Source organism: Eulemur rufifrons, chromosome 16, assembly GCF_041146395.1.
Source record: "Eulemur rufifrons isolate Redbay chromosome 16, OSU_ERuf_1, whole genome shotgun sequence".
Classification (NCBI taxonomy): Eukaryota; Metazoa; Chordata; class Mammalia; order Primates; family Lemuridae; genus Eulemur; species Eulemur rufifrons.
Window position 1 is genome coordinate 54677814 of NC_090998.1, and position 23153 is coordinate 54700966.

A 23153-nucleotide genomic window follows, 5' to 3' on the forward strand; every position below is an offset into this window, starting at 1 on the left:
CGAGTTTCTTGGGCCAATTTATTACTATAGATTTTTTTTCCTACAACAGTGCTAGCCAACAGAAAGTTCATTGTATTTTTCATATTCAAATATTAATAATAAGTACTCTAAACTAAAATTATCACAGATAAACATTTTTTCCTGGTGTATACAGCAACTAGTTCAGGGTCATTATCACAGGCAAGATTAGAATGTGAACTTCCTCTCTCTTAATCTTATGCTCAACCCACTTAGGTCTCCCACCCAGAAAACAATAGCCATTTGGGAACCAAATAAATCCAGAATTTAGTCAATCTAATTTGAGCAAAATTGGAAGTTCAGAGTATTAAAAAATAAAAGTCAAAATTTGTTCTGTGACTTTGGATATTTACCTCTTTTTGGTCTTGGATTTTCCCTTAAGAATGAAAGCTTTGAGTAATAATCTTGAGGCCAGATTTTTTTTTTTTTTAAACCTCCCTTTCCTAGTAGGTGTTTGGAAAATGTTATGACTATTACTGCCATCCCATTGTTCTCCACAGAAACAAAACTTTAAAGACTCACAGAAAGCAAGAGCTGAAGGGATCTTAGAAAGCCAGTTGATTAGCTTGCCATCACTGAATCCCAGGATGGAAAAGGCATCTTATTGGCGGGGTTCTGAAATCTACTTTAGTCCTCAACATTATCAGTAGACCAAATAAACACATATGTGTGTCACTAATTTTCCTCCTTTTTTTGTCGTTTTCCCTCAAAATTCAACTTGATGTATCACTAATTTTCAAATGTATGTAGGTGCTGTTGTGAGTCATAGAATAAAAATTAACTTACGAGGATTATGGGATTCAAAATACAACTATCAAGTGGAGATCCACGACATCTTTTACTCTTAAAAAAGAGGTCTTCATACCAAAAGAGGCTGAGGACCGCTGATATGCCCCATATCCCTTTTTACCGTAGGTGGGCAGAGAGGCCTAGGGTGGAGACAGAAAGTGATGGGCGGAGGCAAGGTCAGCTCCAGGCTCGCTGACTTCTGGTCCAGAGACGTCTGGCACCTCACTCCCTTACCAGTCCTGCCACACAGTGCTCAGTCCCAGCTGCCACACTGCCTACTTCACCTTTTCATTAAAAATGAATGTGGACAAGAATGAGGGGCTGATCCATTAATGCCCTTCAAAATAAAATATCTGTGGGTGCCTTGCATTGAATTTGAACTCCTACTTGGAAAAAAAGAAATCCTATTTTAGTTCAAAATATGCTCAAAAGTATTATTAAAAGGAAAACCACAGACTCATGAATTTGCAATGAGAACTGAACAGCTATTAATAGCAGTTGTCCTAAAGCCAATAAAAATAACGTCTTGCCAGAGAATGAGGAATCCACCAAATGGATTTGTCATTGTTGTTATACTGGAAACATCCATTCAGCATAACACACTCGTCTCTGAACCAGACCATTTGAATTTATTACTAAAATGCAGATTTGTGATTTGAGTACAAATTGCCTGTTTTTGTTATGTGGAATAACAGGGATCATGCCTTGTTTTCTTTTCTTTTCTTTTTTTCTTTTTTTTTTTTTTTGAGACAGTCTCACTCTGTCTCCCTGGCTAGAGTGCAGTGGCGTTATCATAGCTCACTGCAACCTCAAACGCCTGAGCTCAAGCAATCCTCCTGCCTCAGCCTCCTGAGTAGCTGGTATTACAGGCACTTGGCACTGTGCCCAGCAAATTTTTCTATTTTTGGTAGAGACCTGGTCTCACTCTTGTTCCTCAGGCTGGTCTCGAACTCCTTCGCTCAAGTGATCCTCCTGCCTCAGCCTCCTAGAGTGCTATGATTACAGGTGTGAGCCACCACGTCCAGCCCTATGCCTTGTAATTTTTCTTTTTTGGGGGGATCAGGATTTTTGATACTGCCCAGTGTTCAAACTCTTGACTTATCAGTCATGAAACAAGCCCCATTTCAAGTGTCCAAATCACTGCCTGGTCTTTTTCTTTGCTGTTAGCCATGTCTGCCTGGACTTCTCAGAGGAGGCAGATACAAGTGGTGAGGGATAGACTATAAAAAGAAGATGCAGGTGTTGGGCACAGTGGCTCACGCCTGTAATCCTAGCACTCTGGGAGGCTGAGGTGGGAGGATTGCTTGAGCTCAGGAGTTTGAGGTTCCAGTGAGCTCTGATGATGCCACTGCACTCTAGCCCAGGCCACAGAGCGAGACCATGTTTCAGAAAACACACACACAAAATAAAATAAAAAGAAGATGCACAGTGTGCAGCCCTGGATCAGTAGTGGGTGGAGGCTTTTGTTAAAAAGAGTAGAGAAGGATAGGAGCTTGTACTCTGTGGAATACAAAATATCACCCTTCTGATACATTGGCTGAGTCTTGTGTATCTCTTGTTATACTTAGCTGGGTGCTTTCAACCAGCCAGCTCCACCCTTCCCTTTCCTCTTTTTAATGGTCCCTGCTCAGGCTCAAATTACTATCCCTTCGCTAGTCTTCTCTTCATCAAACGTCTGGAAAGAATAGTTTATATTATTATTATTACAACTTCTTTCCCTCCCACTGAGATGGCTTGAGGAAAGTCTTCAGTGATCAAATAAATATGGAAGAGGCTTAAACAAAGCTAAGTGGGTTTCTACACTGGGAGACTGTTCAGATCCTTTAAAGTGTTAATGCATATTGTGAATCTCCAAGTGGGGAGGGATTCTAAGAAATATAGTATGTAGCTTTTTCTCAGACTTAGTTGAGAATGTATTTTTTGCCTGAACACCATCAAAGAGGGTCTGGCACTTAGGAGGCTCTCGATAAATAATTGTAATTAAATTATGTCCTGAGGAACACAGTCTGGAAAAGCCAGTTAGGGAATCCATCTTTCTACACCCAGGTGTCTGATACATGTCCAGTAGCAGATGTTTAGTAATGTTTGCTGAGTGAGTGAATGCACGCATGTTTCAGGAGCACCACTGTGAGCAGAGATCTCAGATGCCTGGCCCACAGAACACAGGGCACAGGATGTAGGTCTGTCTACAAATATCCATCCTAAAAGCACCCCAAGGCAGGCCCAGCTTCAAGGGTTTTTGACCTGTGCAGTTATGCAGTCCCCCTCCCCTTGTGCTGAAAAGGGTCTTGCACTTGGGTTAATGCTTTGCTGTCACTGTCTTCAAATATCTAGTAATGCTTAAACAAGGGGCCCCACATTTTCATTTTACACTGGGCCTCGCAAATGATGTAGCTGATCCTGCCCGAGGGGTCCCTTGCTAGAGCTTAAAATTGGTAGAACATAATCAAAGAGATGTATTTTTATCAAGAAGTTTTACACACAATAAATAAATAAATAAATAATATAAAAAAAGAAGTTTTACAATACACATATTCCAAGAGCCTATTTACTTCTATCTATAAGGTAGATAAAAACCGGATGAATAATTAGAGATCAAATAAATGTCCTACATTCCAGTAGGTCTATTTTGCCACTTTCTAAGCTACACGACCTTGGGCAAGTTACCTGATATCTTGAATTCCTTTAAAACATTAAAAACAAAAACGAGGCCAAGGAATATCTCTTTTCCTACTCTTGGGTTTATTTTGGGAGTTAAATGAGTCAGGTGCATTGAAGACCATGATGGAGAGCCCGTTATTAAATAAGTTTCTGTGTGTTGAATAGTGCATTCTGGAATGTCTGAAGACATACCAAGAGCTGAAGGCAAGGATGGCCAGGGAGATCAGAATTTGGGGCAAGGTGTGATGAACTGATGAAGAAAGATACACCACAAGAGCAGAGAGGTAGACGTTTGGGTTTGCTGAGATCAGTTTTCCCTTCATTGGCATGAGCAAGAACATAGCCAATGGCAGCAGTCAGGTACAAATTGGAATTTTTAAAATAGGAACAAGCTGAAGAACTAGAGAGAGAGGCAAGAAGGATGGAGGAGAAAAAGAAGTAAGAAGAGGTTAGAGAAAGGAGGAAGGGTTTCTGTTTTGCTTTCATAATAAGTAGGGGAGTGCACAGCAGAAGAAAGAGACAAGAAAAGGAAACTCTCTGTTGAGCCTGCAAAGCAAAGTTTTAAGGAGAAGATCTGTTTTATGAACAACAGAAGCAGCTGCTCAGAAAGAATTTAAGTATTAATAGAAAGCCTCTTGATGATTCTATCAGAATCAGTCAGAATGATTTTGAGACACATATTGGCAGTAATTCAAATCCAGGGGGTAGGAAGCCTATAGGCTTCAGATCAGCAGAGAAGTTGGATATATTTTGACGATCCTATCAGGAGTGAAAAGAAAAGCCTTGAGAGAAGACCTTGACGACGGAAGGCCAAGGCTAAAATTTCTGACCATTGCCTAAGGAAGGAAGGAGCAGAGAGAGAAGGCATTGTGATATGGTTCTTTTTTTTTTTTTTTTTTTTTTTTAATGTATCTGTGATTCCATTCAAAACTAGAGGACAATTTGGTAGACTCAACAGCGGAATGTGACTGGGAAGTGGAAATCAAGGTGGAGGTCAGGCTATGCAAGCGGGTGCGGGAGGTGGGAAATGGGAGAGTGAATAGGCAAGAATTAACAGTAACAAGAGCCAAAAAAAATGAGAAAACCAAGCCTGTTTTTTCAGCATGTTATTCCAAATAAGATTAGGGCAGGTGTTTTTAGAGAGCAATGTGGTTTGGAGTCAGTTAGATCCATGCACATATCTGGCATATATGCAGGAGAGACCAAAGTCGACGCAGGAGCAGCTCTGGGCTGACTGGGTGCTGTCCCTCACCCTCTGAGTTAGGGCCCCTCTTCTGGGTAATGGATCCCCAAATCTGAAGTGAAGCAACTGGATCCTATTTCAGCTGAAGGGGACTGTCCTGGTTGGAAGGCAAGGGGATTTCAGGAAACTAAGGCAGCAATTATGAGAGAAGGAGGAGGGATAATTGGAACTGATTTTTTTATGTACAAAAAGAAAATTGTTTTGGAAGCAGTTACATGTAGGGTGTGGAAAGGGTGAAGTAGGGAGGGTGAAGAGAGGATAAGAAATGTAGGCTGATGTTCTACTAAATACATTACAGATTTAATCTCATTTAAATGTGACTGCAACCCTGTGAGCTATATATTACTATTTCTGTTTACAGATGCATGTTTAAGTTACTTGCTATATATATTGATAACTGTGGCTAAACTTGATTGAATGCTTATTACGTGCCAGGCACTTTACATAAGTCATGTCTTTTTAATGCTTACAACAAGAATAGGAAATATTACATTTTTCCAGATCTCCCATTTTCCAGATGAGAAAACCAAGGCATAGAGAAGTCCAATAACTTGCCCAAGTCCACACAACCAAAACATAGTGGGAACAGGATGCAAACTCAGGCAATTGGTTTCCAGAGCACAGAATCTTAACCACCATGATCAACAGCCTGTAGAGTTTGCACACTAACTGAAAGAGACAAATAATAAACAAGCAAAGAAACAAACACGAGAATAGAGGGAAGATACACTTAGAAAGACTATTATTGAAAAGAACACAAGAACAATAGGGACAGGGATGGAAAACCTAATCTGTATAGGGGATTTGAATGTTCATTTTTAAGAGATAGGAGAAACTTTAAGGATAATTTTAATAATAATGAAGATGATGATAGCGTAATGAACATTTATTAAAAGCATACCATGTGCCAACTCCTATCCCAAGTGCTTTCTATATGTTATCTGACTGAATTTTCAGAATAATCCTTTTGTCTCTTTTATTGAAATTCCAGGACCTAGCACGTAGTAGATACTCAATACTTATTTGTTGAACAAAGCTTGAAAAGTAATGATATAGTTTTACTTTTTAGGAAACTCTAGATTATAGGGCTAAAGCCCAAGCGAATCAGCTCTTGTGGCCCTCTTTATTTTATTACTTCACAGCATTTATTTCTGTCTGAAATTATCTTGTTTGTTTCTCTGCTTGTTTATCATCTGTCTCTTTCTATTAGCATGTAAACTGTAGGAGAGCAGAAGCCTCACTCATCTTGTTTAATGCTATTCTTGCAGCAGCTAGAACAATGACTGGGGCATAGGAGATGATTAAATATGTCCTGTTTGAATGAAAAAAGAGAACACAAGATTTCAGCCTTTCAGAACAACTCTGAAACACCAGAGCACATTGAATACTGAGCGGACGGGCCACCGCTCATCTCTCTTGCTGTGCTCACTCTCGAGGAGTAGCCATTTGCTTTCTCTGTCACCAACTCCACTGTCCATTGACCCAGGTAGGTTGAGTTGTGGATCATGGAAGAAGAGAAGTTTCTAATCATCACAAAAGTGATCAAACTGTCTCTATATAAAAACGACTCTTCTACCTCACACTCATAAGGATGGTTACTATCAAAAAAAGCAGAAAATAAAAAATGGTGATGAAAATGTGGAAAAACTGGAACCCTGGTGCACTGTTAGTGGGAATGTAAAATGGTACAGCTGCCATGGAAAACACTACAGTAGTTCCTCAAAAAATTAAAAGTAGAATTCTATATGATCCAGCAATCCTACTTCTCCCCCCAAAGAATTCAAAGCAGGGTCTCAAACAGATATTTGTACACCCATGTTCATAGCAGCATTATTCATAATAGCTAAAACATGGAAGCAACCCAAGTGTTCATCAACAGATGAATGAACAAACAAAATATGGTCTATACATTAAATGGAATATTATTCAGCCTTAAAAAGGAAGAAATTCTGACACAAGCTACAACATGGATGAACCTTGTAAGTAAAATCAGCCAGTCACAGAAAGACAAATACTGTATCATTCCACTTATATGAGGCACCTAGAGTGATTAAATTCGTAGAGACAGCGAGTAGAAGGGTGGTTGCCAGGCACTGGGGTGAGGGAGGAATGAGTTATTGTTTAATGGGTACAGAGTTTTGCAAGCTAAAAAGAGTTCTAGAGATTGGTTGTACAACACCGTGAGTGTACCTAACATTACTTAACTGTACCTTTAAAAATGATTGGGATGATAAATTTTGTTATATGTATTTTACCACAATTACAAAAATAGACTACACACACATTAAAAAAACTCTCTTGCTAATACAACATGCGCCTCATTTGAAAGGCTCAAGATTTCAAATGAGTGATTCAATTAAATCAAGTGAAAATGCAGAGTGTGTATAAGGAATAGAGGTACAAGACAAAGAAGGAACAGCTACCACTGTGAACAACCTGTATTAGGGTTGAGGAAGAGTTAAACATAAGCTTTGGTTTTTGGACCTTTGATAGTTGCATATAACACTTTCTTTAATGGCTTTTAAAATATAATTATATTATACTTAAGCATTTTACAGAAATCTCTGTAGAGCTTTAGGATGTCAGGGCCTGTGATGTTTACCTGACTAGATCAGGCAGTTTGAGGGGAAGCCTCTGTGACACTCACCTGTCTACACGAAGCTGGCAGACAATGCTTAGCGCATCCACAACTCCTTCTTCTTTCAACTGTCGACAGCCAATGGATGTAGCAATAAAACACCCTGTTCTGCCTATCCCTGCACTGAAAAGAAAAAAATAACAGGAATAAAAAAGTGGGGAAAAATGACAAGGATAAAATATATTCTTTTAAAAGGGTACTTTTAAATCAGAAACAACAGTTAATATAATAACAGCTCTCATGTGTTGAGTATTACAAACCTGGCCCTGTGCTAAGTGCTTAAAATACATTCTTTCATTTGGTTATAAGTAGTAGGATGAGGGGGTGGAGGGAGGTGATGGGTGGGGAGAATAGTAAAAAGGCATTGTAATTGTTCTAGAAAAAATAATCAGGGTCTGACCTTAGGTAAGGCATGGGCAGTAGAAAGGAGGGAGAGATTTAGACACATCACAAATGTGAATCTGGAGGACTGGATGAAGAGGGAGAAAGGCAAGAAGGCAAAGATGTGACTAGGCTTGGAGGGCAGAAAATGGAGGGCACCTCTGAGGCAAAGGGGAATTTTGGAATAAGGTGGATTTGAGGGAGGGAGGGAAAGAGGGAAGGAAGGAGGGAGGCAAGGCAGGAGGGAGGAGATTGGTTTTGGAAATATTGAGGTTGAGCAGTCTTAGTTTAGGAGAGAGGATGTGGCTAGAGGCACATATTTCCAAGTCATTTATATGGAGGTGACAACTAAACAGAAATACCGTCCTGGAGGGTTTACACATTCATCTCTCTGCCTTGGACAGTATGCCCATAACATCAACCTAAAAAACTCTCTCCAAGCAATTTCAACCACTAACAGTCTCTATGTAAATTTCTCTCAAATCTCTATCTAAACTCCCTAAATTTCCTAAACTCTAGACTGTCATTCCATCTCCTAGCTGGAACTCTTGATGTTACTCTTTTGTACTTGCTTCAGTTCATTGTATCTAAATTTGATGTATCTAAAACAGAATTAATTATCTTTTCCCTCAATGGTATGACCAGCCAGCCACAAGTTTTCCAGCCTGGAAATCTTGAAGCCATCTTCGACATCTCCCCCTCTCTCACCTCCCACATCCAATCTGTTATCACTTCTTCTATTTTCTATCTCCACTGAGCCTTTGGGACCCATGCTTTCCTTTCTGTAGACTGTACTCACGTTTTTAACATCTCCTTATTTCATGATTAGTGGTGATCTTATTATGGTTTCCAAGTTTCAAGTTTTTTCCTGGACTAATTCATGATACACACAGCTGCTAGGTTCACCTTTATGAAATAAGGATTTAATTATATTACTCCCTACTCAGAAACTGTAGATGGCTCCCATCAGTTCTAGCATAATGTCTACCCTTCCTCCCATGGTATCTGTGACCTTGCAAAATCTGCACATGACTAACTTTCAAGCTTTCTGTCTTTTTGCTGTCTTCCCTGTATCTTATGTGCTATTATTCTCATTTACATGAATCGTTGCAGAAAATTTCTTTTATTTTCCAATTTTCCTTTCTATATTAATCATGTCTTCTCAGTCAGCAATGCCCTGCCTCTCACCTTTTAAAACCACAAACACTGATCATTTTTTAAGACCCAATTCAACATTATTGCAATTTTTAGAGGCTTTCCCCAATCCCCATGGTTAGAATTAATTAATCCCCTCTTGGCACAAAAATATCATTTATTTCTTACATTTGGCACTTGTTTCCTGTTGGATGTCAGTGCAGAGGAATTCAGAGGAGGAATGAGTCCCTTTTAGTTGAAGTGTTTATAGAGAGCATGTTTCATTGAAGAAATAGGATTTGAACTGTACCCTATGAATGGCAGGCATTTTGGCATCATAAATGAGAGAGGATATTCCAGGTATGGCAATGGTATGAGGAAAGAACTGATGAGAAAGGGAATATATGATTTGAGATGATGAGTATACTAGCTTGCCTTGAAGAGAAGAGAAAGTTATTTTAGTGCAACAGTGGGAAATAAGGATGGGAAGCTACCCTGGGATCTTATAAGGAAGACTAAGAGATTTGCACTTCGTTCTCTATGCTCTTTTGTTTTTTTTTTTTTTTTTTTTTTTGTTGAGACAGAGTCTCACTTTGTTGCCCAGGCTAGAGTGAGTGCCGTGGCGTCAGCTTAGCTCACAGCAACCTCAGACTCCTCGGCTTAAGCGATCCTACTGCCTCAGCCTCCCGAGTAGCTGGGACTACAGGCATGCGCCACTATGCCCAGCTAATTTTTTCTATATAGATTTTTAGTTGTCCATATAATGTCTTTCTATTTTTAGTAGAGACGGGGTCTCGCTCAGGCTGGTCTCGAACTCCTGACCTTGAGCAATCCACCCGCCTCGGCCTCCCAGAGTGCTAGGATTACAGGCGTGAGCCACCGCGCCCGGCCTCTCTTTTGTTATTGTTGTTGTTGTTGTTGTTGTTGTTAAGAATTTGATGAAAATTATAAAATTTCATTTACCAGAAAAATTCACGTAAGCTTATATACTCAAATTTGTTCAAATAATTTCATGGCGTTCATTGACTTCTATAGTTTATCAATAGATTCAAGGTTAAGGACTTTTGCTTTAGGCAATGCGAAGCCATTGACAAGTTTGATGCAGGTACTCCATGTGGTCAAGGGCGGTTTCAGGACCATCATCTAAGGGAAGTGCACAGGGTAGGCAATAGTAGCAGTGAGGGCATGAGGGAGCAGGTCTGTGTGTGCAATTAGCCAACGACTTCTAAAGTACATGGATGAGGTCATAAGGGCCTGAACCATGGTGGTTGGACAGGAAGTGGTGATTATGGGAGAAGCTTTGAAGGGAAAGCCAATCTGGTGACTGATTAGATACTGAGGCTAGAGTTGAAAGGAGGGCCAAAGATAACTGTCAACATTAGATGCTGAGTGACTGGAAAAAAGATGGTCTCATTCTTAGAAATAGTAATCAGAAGGGGAGCTGGTTTTATAGGGGAAGTGGATAGTTCATTTTAGATATCCCAAGTGTTTAATGATTTTGGGTGGGGGACACCACTTCCAGACCTAAAGCACAGCCAATTAGAATGTTTTTCTTTGGATACAAGATAAGTTTAGGATAAGACTAATGCTATCCATCTTTGGATAAATAGACATATAGCAAATTTGACCCTTGATGATTATTATTATTATTTTGAGACAGAGTCTTGCCCTGTTGCCTGGGCTAGAGTGCTATGGCATGAGCCTAGCTCACAGCAACCTCAACCTCCTGGGCTCAAGCAATCCTCCTGCCTCAGCCTCCCAAGTAGCTGGGACTACAGGTGTGCATTACCATGCCTGGCTAATTTTTTCTCTTTTTAGTAGAGACGAGGTCTTGCTCTTGCTCAGGCTGGTCTCGAACTCCTGACCTCAAGCGATCCTCCTGCCTCGGCTTCCTAGAACACTAGGATTACAGGCATGAGCCACTACGTCCAGCCTTTGACTCTTGATTAAACCACAAAGTTTCAAAAAAAGAAGGAGGTTAAAGTTATACTCTAAAATTATATCATTTATTTATTAAAGCTGTTATAAAGAGCTATCTTAAGTGACTTACAAGGTTAAACAAAGCAAGAAAAATTATTTTGAGAAAGTATGAAGAATAAATGGTTAGTCATATAAATGACTTTAAAGATGTTTGCTTTAGTTTATTCACACCAGAAGGAAAACAAGGGGAAGGAGATATTGGTTATGGGAGAGAGGTTTGAGCTAGACCTTAGGGGAAGGAGCCCCCACAGACACCTGTCACTGTTGTTGGCCTGGCCTCCAGCACCCATGTCCTGGTGACAACACTGTTTTCCTTTGGCGAGCTACTACCTGCCCATTTCTCAGTTCCTAAATTGGTTTCCATTTGTTTTTCATGAGATAATTCTTAAAATAGTTGACTGGTTTTTACAAAATTGAAATAATAATAAATGCTATCAAGATACAATCCCAATAGAGTTCAGGGGCCATCCTGAAACAACAAAAGAGCCATCAATAATTTCAAAAAAAAAGAAAACACATCTGTAATTCCTAATGTATATGAGACTGATAAGGTTAAATGAATCAATGTAAGTTTCAAGGTAGATGACTGGAATAAGGTCTCCTGTTCATTGAGCCACTTATTTAGAGCTGGTGTTTTGTCTACTGTGTAATTGTCATTTGCCAAAAATGCCCTAAAAGTGTTACTTCATTCTGTATGCATCATCTATTTTTTGTTTTTGTTTTTGTTTTTTAAGAGACGGGGTCTCGCTCTGTCTCCCAGGCTGGAGTGCAGTGGTGTGATCATAGCTCACTGCAGCCTCAAACTCTCAGGCTCAAGCAATCTTCTTGCCTCAGCTTCCTGAGTAGTTGGGACTGCAGGAATGTCATCTTGATTAAGACTCAAATATTACAAAGTTAGCCAATTTCAATAAATATTTAATTTATTAACAAAGTGATTCTCAGGAGGCAAAACCCTACTTCTACCTGCTCTATGACTTTACAAAGAATGGACAGTTGCTCAGGCAGAAAGAGCAGTTCTTGTCTTACCTGCAGTGGACAACCACAGGCCCTCGGCCCTCAGAAGCAAGTCTGTCTTCTTCTACATCCAGCATGAGCTGTAGGAGGGGCTGGGCACTGTCTGGAGTCTTGTGATCGGGCCATGAGGTGTACCAGTAATGCTTCACATGTTGGGTGTGACTTCCTTGCTGAAAATAGCAACAGCCACCAAATGCCTCATTCCCTTGTGGAACTAAAAGTCATCCAAACCACAATACTGAATGCCTTCTATCACTCCCATCCATCTTGCTGGCAACTTACTTCTGGGTGGAAAAAAAATCTAGATTTTTTAAATAACACTCTTTCGTTTGTCCTTTTTTTCTTTCTTCCTTTTTTTTTTTTTTTTTTGAGATAGGGTTTTGCTCTGTCACCCAGGCTTGAGTACAGGGGTACCATCATAGCTTACAGCAGCCTTAAACTAGTGGGCTCCAGTGATCCTCCTGCCTCAGCCTCCTGAGTAGATGGGATTACAGGCTTACGCAACCATGCCTGGATATTTTTTTCCTTTTTTTTTAAGAGATGGAGTCTTGCTACGTTGACCAGGGTGGTCTTGAACTCCTGGCCTCAAGCCATCCTCCCACCTCAGCCTCCCAAGTAGCTGGGAATATGGGTGTGGACCACGGTGCCCAGCTCTCCAGCTCTGAAGAACCCTTTCACCTTGAGAAAACTTTGCTGTCAACATCCTGGTCTCAAAGTTTGACAGTCTTGCCCCTGTTAAGTGAGATCTACCCTACATTTATAATACAGACAATGTATGTAACATATGCTAAATATATGTTTCCAATTTGTTACAATAAGGAAAATGTAGTCAAAAATGTAGACAAGAAAGAATGGTAGTCAAAAATGTAGCCAAGAATGTTCCTGCTCTGTGAACATTCCTGACAGGTTTTTATAAACATATTAATCAAAAAAGAACACTGGAATTTCATGTCAGTCATGCTAATACTTCTACACTCATCCCAAATTCCAGTATTTAACAGCAGTGATGAATCCCAGCAGTAAAGGAGAGACATGGGATCCCTGGATTGGAGACACTCTGAGTGAGGGTCTGTGCACATCACTGCCCAGGTGGGGGCCCCGACATGGACCGGGCACTCAAGGGCATGTGTTGACAAACAAGTTTCAGTAAGTGCCTTCGTATCCCAAACTTCCAAATAAAAACCCTGCCTCCATTCTCTCCCTCTTTGTGATGATTCTGTCCCAGAAGTGAGGCTGCAGATCAGATTGCAATCTTCAGGAGATCATTCTCCAAAAGCAAAAATAATACCATGGCAACATTCCTCAGCATCTGCTGCCCATGAGTTAAATAAGATAATTTTTCTATGACATAATCTGGTCTGGGGAAAGTCCCTATAAATTACTGTAACTCCACGTTTCTGAAGATCTCATCAACACCTCAGCTCATCTTGCCTCCCACAGCCACCCACGAGTGCAGATTTTCTCTTTCACAGCTTCTAGGCCTCACTTAAAGCTGCCTAGACCAAAATGACATAAAATAAAAAAAAAAAAATCATGGTAAACTCTCCAGCACAGCCTTGAGTTAAAGGCTTTCAAAAGTTATTAATAAATCAGAGATATTTTGTTAATGCAAATAAGATCACAAGATCCTACATAATGAATTTCCTTAGTATCTACTTACATTAATTTAATTATTCCATACACTAATAATAGCTGACACCAAAGAAATACATGAGGGAATGGCTATAGTTTCTCTTAGATCTTAACATTCTTTAATTTACTTAAATTGAATTCATAGTACTTATTAGGATAAATAATTGCAAAGCAGAAATGTAACCCTCCAACACCATCTGCTCTGTAAATGGCTCTAGCTGCATAATCTTACCTTTAAGACGAGGTTTCGAATGGTGTAGTTGTCGCATTCATTTACACTGATAACCAGAACTTCAACCTTCCCATATATCCCTCTCTTTTCTGGCCAGTACAGCACACATTTCTGGGGAAGGGGAAAGAAGAATACAGCATATATTAATGGCTTTCCTTAGCTTTGGAGTACTTTTCATTTACATGTCTCAAGAGTTTTTATATCATTTTTTTAAAAAATCAAATATCAATTTTTATAATTCTATAAATGTATTAAAACCATTGAATTGTATGTTTTTGTTTTTGTTTTGAGACATAGTCTTGCTCTGTCACCCAGGCTACAGTGCAGTGGCGTCATCATAGCTCACAGCAACCTCAAACTCCTGGGCTTAAGCGATCCTCCTACCTCAGCCTCCCTAGTAGCTGGGACTACAGGCACACCACTGCACTCAGCTAATTTTTCTATTTTTAGTAGCATGAGGTATTGCTCTTGTTTAGGCGGGTCTCAAACGTCTGACCTCAAGTGATCCTCCCACCTCAGCCTCTCAGAGTGCTAGGGTTACAGGCATGAGCCACTGTGCCCAGCCTGTATGTTTTAAACAGGTGAATTTTATGGTATGTAAATTATACTTTAATCAAGTCATTTTTAAAAAAATCTCAATTTTTACATGTGTCTGTCAAACATTGTCAGTCCTAACTTCATACCAATAATAATAATAATAATAATAATTAGGCAAAATTTCCCAAAACTCTACAGGAAAATAAAGAACTAAATTAAGAATTAAGAAATTAATATCCACACTTGTAGCTCTGACTCAGCTGGGCAAAGGCAATATGTGTAACCTAAACATTTGTATCCTGTAATATTCTGAAATTAAAAAAAAGAAGTTAATATCCAAATATTAGGTTTTACCATGTGTTGACTAGAAATAAAAGGAATGTTCTCTCAGGATGATTGAAGAAAGTCATATTTTCCTGCTCATCAAACCAATGTGTCCAATAAGAATATCTGTAATGTGTTAGACTCCATAGACAGTTTCCCTTGTATATAAGGCAAATCTAATGACTATTAATATAACTATAGTATTTTATTTTCCAGAATCAATGTTTTTTCACTTATGAGATCCATTGAAATAAATGTACAATAAAATTATGTAAAAATATTTTATAATAAGCTTTGAAGAGCTTAATAAGAGTGAAAATAATTATATTACAAGCAAGGCAATATAGTATTGGATAAGGGAAAAGCTTTGGGTTCAGAGAGCTTGGGTGCAAATTTTGGTTTACCACTTATTAGCTGTGAATCCATGAGCGAGATACTTAACCTCTCTGGCCTCAATTTCCTTGTGATTTAATACATGGAAAGTACTTAGGATAAAGCCAGGCATACAGTAAGCACTTAAAACATGTTATTGTTGCTGTTATTTTAAAACTACTGGGTGATACATATTTGCTCCAAAGTGATTAGATTTTCATGCATTAAATATTATTTTATTACTACTATTATATCCAGGCACTGTTATTAAAAGAAAACTACAAAATGAGATCCAAGCATATATATAAGCTCATTTTATTTTGCCTTTTAAACAACTGTACAAGAACTATTAATTTTTTTATCACATATTTTAATGATAAAGAATGAAAGTTGATGTTTTATTTCAAGTGTTCCCGGAAGCAATGTAAATTTTAGAAAAGTTTAAATAGCATTTATCATTTTCTTCCCCCACCCACGAATTTATTCAGAAATCCTTTCACTTGTTGCTGTCAATCAGGACCTTCGAATACCCAGGACACACATCTCTTCACATTTATGTCAAAGGCATTTGAAAAAAATTTAAATACTTATAGATTTGAAAGAGTAGCAAAAGAATCAGAGAATTACAGAACTAAAGGAAAAGGTATGTGGAGTATTAGAGACACACCTCTGCTCTATCGCACTAACTACCAACTACTTCACATGCCAGAGCAGTGAAAGAAGTCACTTCACCTAGTGGAATCAGTTTCTTTCATCCATTACAATAAAAATACATTTACACCCTCCACGTTTTGATTGTTTTCCAAAAGAAGTAAATTGTTTCAGCTTTATTTACACACCATCCAACTCTGTTAGGCAATCAGACCAACAGGCTTACTCTGGCTGAATTAATGTTAGCATTAAAAAGAAACCTTTTAAAAACAGAACTACTTATTTCCTTCTGCATTTGCCAGTTGCCAGATGTCTAAAATTTTCCCAGTTTGTTGAAGATAAGCATACTAACCAAATTTGCCTGGTTTCTTTCAATGGAGGATCAATTATTTCTCTGCGAGACCCAAACTATAGTGTATCTTAAAACACATGCCTCCGGATGAATCCAAGAAGAGTGACAAAGAATCTTACAAAAGGTATTGAACAAAGAAAGAGGCATTCAGTGGTCCGACAGTCTGACATACGTGCCCCATTGTCCGCCATCAGACCTGAGCAGCCTGCCCCTGTTTAGGTAGGTGGCTCTCGAAATCAGTAGGAAAAGCTGCAAGGCAGGAGCTCGCTGCCTGCACCCTGACTACTAAATACTTGGACAGGGTTCTGCACCTACTTGAAAATGGAAGCGCTGCTCGCTTCTCTCCCAAGCTTGCTGGGGCCCTCTTGAATGTTTTTCTTGACTCTTTACCAAAAAAGCAATTGGCAGTCGGCTTCCAGTAGACAATGCAGTGTGACTTGTTCATTCAAACAACCCTTAATTAGCATCCCATCTCCTTTCTGAGATACAATAGCTTATTTTTACATGCTGAATACATTTCTCCCCCTTTTAGAAGAAAGTAGAAAAAGAGACCAGATAAGTGTGGGTGCTTTTGAATGTGAGGTGGGGGAGAGCTGCAAATGTAGTTGTTTCTAAAAGCCCAAGTTCCTGTTCAAATTATTTGCCTGAACAGCTTTTTAGGGTTTCTTTATTGTGCTGCTAACAATGATATGAAAGAGGCAGAAAATGCAAGAAAGAAAAATGCTGTCTTACAGATAATATTGTGAAATCACCCTAATTGTAGGTAATTCAAAATAGCATGCTTTCTAGCAGAATATAACCCCAAATCATCACTATTCTTTTGCTAACTGGGCTGATCCTTTCTGTAAAATTATCTATTAATTCCAAGAATCCATAATTTGGAGGAAAAAGAGGTTTTCAGAGGACTGTGTCTCTTGTGCAAATAAGTAATTACTGAAAACTGCCTGAAAAGATTCTGGGCATTAACCAATTCTTTGTAATCAATGGTTTCTAGCAAAAGCAGAATGTGACACAGAGTAATGACAGCTCATATTTTTATAATTTTTTTTTTTGACTCTCCTTCTGGCCCCCACCAAGTAGGAACTATTTGTGTTTAAAGAAGAAGGATGTCTAGTGAGTAGTTTAGTTGCCTGGAAAAAAAATCTATTTTTAAGCTATTTTCCTTTTAGATTCTATATATTTAAAATCAGAGATATTGTTCTACGAGCTAAAGACTTGTATCGTCACATAAAAAGTGGCTCTAAATAAAACGAAGATGCTCAGCTTCATTTGTGTTACATTAATATATAAGAGAGGGACAGAATGGGTCAGATTGTCTAAAACCATTATTATTGAGGTTACTCTTATTCCTAGGGTTCCAACTGAGTATTACTAACATACGCACAGTGATTTAATATTAAAAGTACCTTCACCAACATTATATCATTTGATCTCTTCCACAGTCCTTTGAGGTAGGTAGAGTGGGTAGTAGTTATTATTATTTTTTAGAATCATTTTACAGCTACGGAAACTGAGGCTCAGGAATTTTGGTAGGAGTCTTTGGGAAGATTCCTTTGGGGGCTAGGATCCTCCAAGAAAATACCACTTTATGAATTCAACTTTCCATCTTTGATTTCCACATACTGACTCTTAACTAACCCTACTTAACCACAGCGTTAACCAAAGACCTCCCTTCCCTCTGTAAAATGTTCCTGCGCATAGAACCCTGCATGAGGGTAAAAAGAAAAGGAAGAACTATTTTATGAGATAATTGCATAAATTGAGTAAGTTTTTCATTGGAATAAAAAGTGAACCAGTATAGAAAACTGCAGTCAAATCAGGTACAGGTGAGACAACTATAAAAGTGTGTACAAAGTTTAAGGCTCTAAACAGGAATCTACATTCATATTGTTCTATAAGCCTTACCATGTTTTCCCTCACTTTAAAGAAACTGAAATGAGAAATTATGATGATATATAAAGGGTGCGATTTAAACAAGCTATATAATCTAGAACTCTAGCTTCAGACCAACACACACACACAAAACTTAGCCCCATAATAAAAAATGAACAAATTTTAATATGAACAAATGTAAATGTTTTAAGATAAAGTAAAACAGATTTTTTTTAATGATTTCATACACTAACTTTTTTTATTCACTGTGTCAAATAAGAGGTCTCTTAACTGTAGTTGGAAATAAAGCAGGCTAAAGCAATTTGAATATAACTAGCAGATTAAAAATTAAGGGGCATAGTTATATTTGGAATGTCAGCATGTTTAAAAGAACAGGTAAGTAATTTTGCTTGAGTGTTGTCAGCCTCTGAATTTCTGGCCACCTGGACAGCATAACCATCAAAACCGTGGTCACACACGAAGGGGAATTCGGCTGCCCGGCACTGCTGTGCAATGGTAGGCCAGGTTCCCCCAACCCACGTGAAGGGCCCTACGTCAGAGGCTGGGTGTCCTTGCTGATGCTTTGTGGTGGCTTTGGTCTCTTTGCTCCCTGTTGAATGGATCCTTGTTTTGTAAGCAAAGTCCTACATTGGATCCCCATTTCTCTGGTGACTCCAGTTAATTCTCCTGAATCCAGTTGCCCAGTGACAGCATCCATAATATCTAATCCTGGTCCCCTAGCAAATCTGAATGCCTGTCAGGAGGTCTACACTGTCTGACACCAGGTTGGCCTCCAACATTCCCCTCCCTGACCTCGTTTGGACACTCTAGTTATGGGACTTGGTTTGCTTGGTTCTTTTCATTCATGAATACAAAGAATACTCTTGTCTACCCAACACTGACCTCCAAATTGAGTGTGACTTCCTCATCGTAGTCCTAATCCACTCTTCAAACTGTCCACTACTTTGAGTGAGCAGTGAAATGAATCAACATGTTTTTTTCTTTAAACCGGATCAAAATGTCTTGTCTATCTCCTCTTCCTTTTCTAACGAGAATGCTTAAAAAATTTTTGCCTTGAATGTAAACAAGCACACACACCACTCTCTGGCCACAATCGCTTCTTGCTCCGTAGCCCGTTCCTTCCCATCATAAGTAGAAGATTTGAGGGGGCAGCATAGTGTCAGGGGGAGGAGGAGGAGGCAACGTGCTTGGTCTCGTGTCTCAGCATGCTCATTTGTGCTGGGCTTTACAAACATTTTTAGTATAAGGATTAATTTCCAAGTACACTGTGAATGCTCAATAAACAGTAGCTATTTGGAAGATTGAACAGTCAGGTTTCTAGACTTCCTGTGTATATTTGATAAACCTTCTAGATTACCTAACCTGAATTCTAATTTTTTTTATCTAATTATCAATATACATGATAGAAAGGACATACTTTCATTTTATGCATTTAGAATATAACATGGCATAATTAACATTTTATCATTAGTATTTTATCAGAAAAATTAATTTTCTCTTCAAAGTTACAGTTTAATAAGGTCTACTTTATATTAAAGTATAATTTATGGATTTATTGATTAGCCAAGTTTTCTCATCTGAGTGCACATCCAATTTTATAATGAAACTTAAGGCAAACATGGGATATACTTAGTCAATATTTATATTGCAAAAAAGACTTTCTTGGATGGTATTTAATTAAGCAAAGACATCTCTAGTAGCTATAATTTGATTGAATGAGGTCATTACTTATCTTCTTTTATGTTCTTTCAGGCTGCTGTCTACAAATTTTTAAATATTTATGTTAGGCTCATAACAACAGTAACTAATACCAGCATGGTACTTTATGATGTAAAAATGAGTTACCTGTATGTAAAATATTACTTAATCCCTTCTAACATCTTTGCAAAGTAAGAAGTTGTATTTTTCCCATTTTACAGATGGTGAAATTAAGATAAAACCAGCACTTCAGTCAAGTTCTTCTGACATCAAATCTGATGTGTACACTGTAGTAGCTGCCTCAGTAGATTATTTCTAAACAATATTACATCTTTGACCTCATCTCCATAAGGAAATGATTACATATATTTTAGCATATCCACACAATGACATTCTAGTAGTTATGTAAAATAATGTTTTGATGAATTATTAATGAAATGAATGCTCACAATATGATGTTAAAAGCAGAATATATGACAGAATACAGAATTCTATTTTATTCTCTTTATATAAATTCTGTACCTTCCCATGTCTTCAACTACCACCTATCTGATCTCTCACCTGTACATTTCTCCAGGCTCTACACCCGTATTTCTAACTGCTGAATAGACTTTACCATCCCAAAGCCTCCAGGATTCCTCTAACTTAACACATTAAACATGGAACTCGTTTTCTTTTCTCAGAAATCTTCCCTTGCTGCCCATGCAGGTTCATGACATCACCATATACTCAGCCTCCCACACCAGAAATCCTGAAGGCAAACTCTCTCCTCCCTCGCTCTCATTCAATCAGAAGCTAAGCACGGTGGCATCTACCTCTAGAAGCCCTTTAAATCTGTTCTCTTTTCTCAATACACTTTGCCACTCCCTTAGTTCAGAACCTCATTATTTCTTACCTGGACTGTTGCTAAAACTTCCTAATCTATTTCCCCACTTCCCCTTGCTTTTTCCAAATCCAAACCCTATATCCTGCCACCAATTATATTCCTGGTATACAAATTGCATTGTGTCACTCTACTTTAAAAACATCTTTAGTAGCTCCCTGAGGCCTAAATAATGAAACCCAGAGTTCTTTTTTTTTTTTTTTTTTAGCATAGTCCTATAACTTTTGTCACAACCTAACTTTTCAGTCTCATTTCCCTTCACTCCCTAGCAGGCCCCACATGCTCGCGTCACACCAAACTGCTCCACTCGGGCATGCGGTGTGGTTTCTGGGATGCCTTTGTATGCTGCGGCTTCGCCTGGACTGTGTTTCCCGTTGTGTACCTCCTTACTCTTCACACCCACAGCCATCATATGAGCTCTTTGGCTAAATAAATGTAATCAAAATAAATATTTTCTATAATTCAATCAGAGAAGGGAATGGAATAAAAGAAGGGAAAAATTAAAATATGATTCCTTTATATGGCATTTGGAGGTTAACCTGTTTGAAAAGTGCTGAATAAGTCAATGGGCACAAAGGGGCTTATGGTACTTAAGTCACATAGTTTAACTTGAATGAAAGATGCATGTAAACATAGAGAAAGAATATGGCTCTGTTAAATACTGGAGGGAAGTATTATGTTAGGTCGATCATCCAGTAATTCCCACACTTCATAAGGGATACATTCAGGATCTTACTGCTCTCTGAGACCAACAGTGGGTCCCTTGCCTTGCAACAGTGGGTCATTGCAAGTAATGTCTTTCTTCCTTATTTGGCCCTTTATTATGCTGGAGCAATGATTAAGTGCATGGACTTTGCAATCAAACAAACCTGGATTACAATTTGGATTCCATTACTCACTAACTTCAATGCTTTAAGTAAATGACTTAACTTTTTTGAGCTTCAGTTTTCTCATCTCTCATATAGAGATAGTAAAATCTACTTTACAGAGTTAGAATGAAAATTAATGGAACTTATGTATGGACCATGCTTAGCACATATATTCAATAAATGGTAGTGGCTAGAAATATCTTCCAGAATATTTGCAATATGATCAACACTTATAGCTACTTTCCTTCTTTTCTAGAAGGTGAAAGAGGTGCAATGAATAGCTTCCAGTGGCAGTCTGAGGACTGTGACTCCCTGACAGTGTGCAGACACTACTTGCCATTTTTGGGTTAATCTTTTAGTTCCAGCTTTGTAGGTTTGGGCTACTCTGTCTTCTCTAGCAATAGAATAATTCAGGTTAAAAGAATTTAGCACTGTCTTTTCAATGTTTCTTTCTTTCAAGAGGAAGTCCCTTCTTCTTGAGATTTATCTAAATGAAGGAATTCAAATTTACCAGTAATAAAATCTCTTCCCTTTTATTTCAACATGAGATAACTGACTTTTTCACCTCTATCTTTTCATTTTTTGTTTATTCTCATTTTATAAAAATTGAGTAACTGAGAATATTGGGATTATTAAATAAGAGATAGCATTTATTTATTTATTTATTAGAAAGTAGGAAGGTTTATGAAAATATAAAGCCTGGGAATTTCTGAAGATAACTCCACCTCCACATTTTTTGGAGGAAATGATTTTTGTCTATTCCAAACAATGACGCTTAACACAATTGAAAGTTGGCACATTTTTGGTAAACAGCATTTTCCGGGTAGTGTGAAGTCTACAGTGTATTTCTTTTGATCCAGACATCTCAGTATCATTTTGATCTGTACAACATCAAAGTTTTCTCTCTAGTATTATATTTACATCTTTGGAGAGCCTAGACAGAAAGGAATTTTTATTTTAAAGAGTCATGAACCACAAAAATGTCAAAATCTTTATTGCAAAATTGGGATTATGACTGGCTATAGGAAAAAAACAGAAAACATGTCACACATAGAAGACATATAACATAAATGTCTGACTTTGATATTCCTGGAGGTATATCTCAGACATTTAAAACAACAATGGGCTAAAACTGATAACAAACAAATAAATCACTTCTCCAATTTCTGGATTATGCAGGCAAAGAGAAAAATTAAAACCTCAACTACCCATTAGTAGGGGGATTATTAAAAGAAAATTCTAGCTTTCAGCAGATCCTCTTGGCTCTCCGATGGAGACTGTGAAATCTGAGAGTGGCAGCAACAGGTTAGCTCTGAGGATGACTGTTCTACTTGAAAAAGAAGGAAGAAAATGGGCTCTGTTCCTTTGCAGACACAGACTGAAGAGCTCTGAGCATCATCAGTGAACCAACTCTGTATCACTTTGAAATACGCATTGGACTTACACTGCAGTTCTGGTAGAATGACAACCTTGGTCTTGGAGATGGAGGAGAAGAGCAACGGTTTGCTGGGGCTTGGAAGAGTCACAATTGCTCCTATCATCCCTATTGGATTTCTTTAAAATATGTCACGTACTGCAAGTACTCTAAGGAATGCTTTCTGACTAACCAACAATCTTAGCTTCTGTCCTGATAAAACCCCGGTTCAAGAACAAGTTAAAGCCCTAAAGGCACATTTCTGATTTTTTTTCTTTAAGTATAAACAAACATCAGCATATATCACAAGATTCAAAGAGGAAATGCTGAAGTGAACAAAACTGTAATTTATCTTACACAGTTACTACAACCTATTGTGTAATCCTTGTGAGAGATTGTTTCACATAAGCTTTGCCAAGTGTTAATCTTTAATCTGTA

The 23153-nt window shown here is 38.3% G+C and overlaps 1 protein-coding gene across 3 annotated transcripts in view; it reads right to left on the reverse strand.

The window, feature by feature from the left end:
• Nucleotides 1-23153, reverse strand: part of PTPRR (protein tyrosine phosphatase receptor type R) — a 231363-nt gene that overhangs the window by 9801 nt on the left and 198409 nt on the right. For all 3 annotated transcript variants that reach the window (XM_069490087.1, XM_069490088.1, XM_069490089.1), the window contains 3 exons: nucleotides 13723-13833; nucleotides 11871-12028; nucleotides 7359-7472 (listed from right to left, as the gene is read on the reverse strand). In XM_069490087.1, the coding sequence (XP_069346188.1) occupies nucleotides 7359-7472; nucleotides 11871-12028; nucleotides 13723-13833 (383 nt within the window). The remainder of the gene's footprint in view (nucleotides 1-7358; nucleotides 7473-11870; nucleotides 12029-13722; nucleotides 13834-23153) is intronic.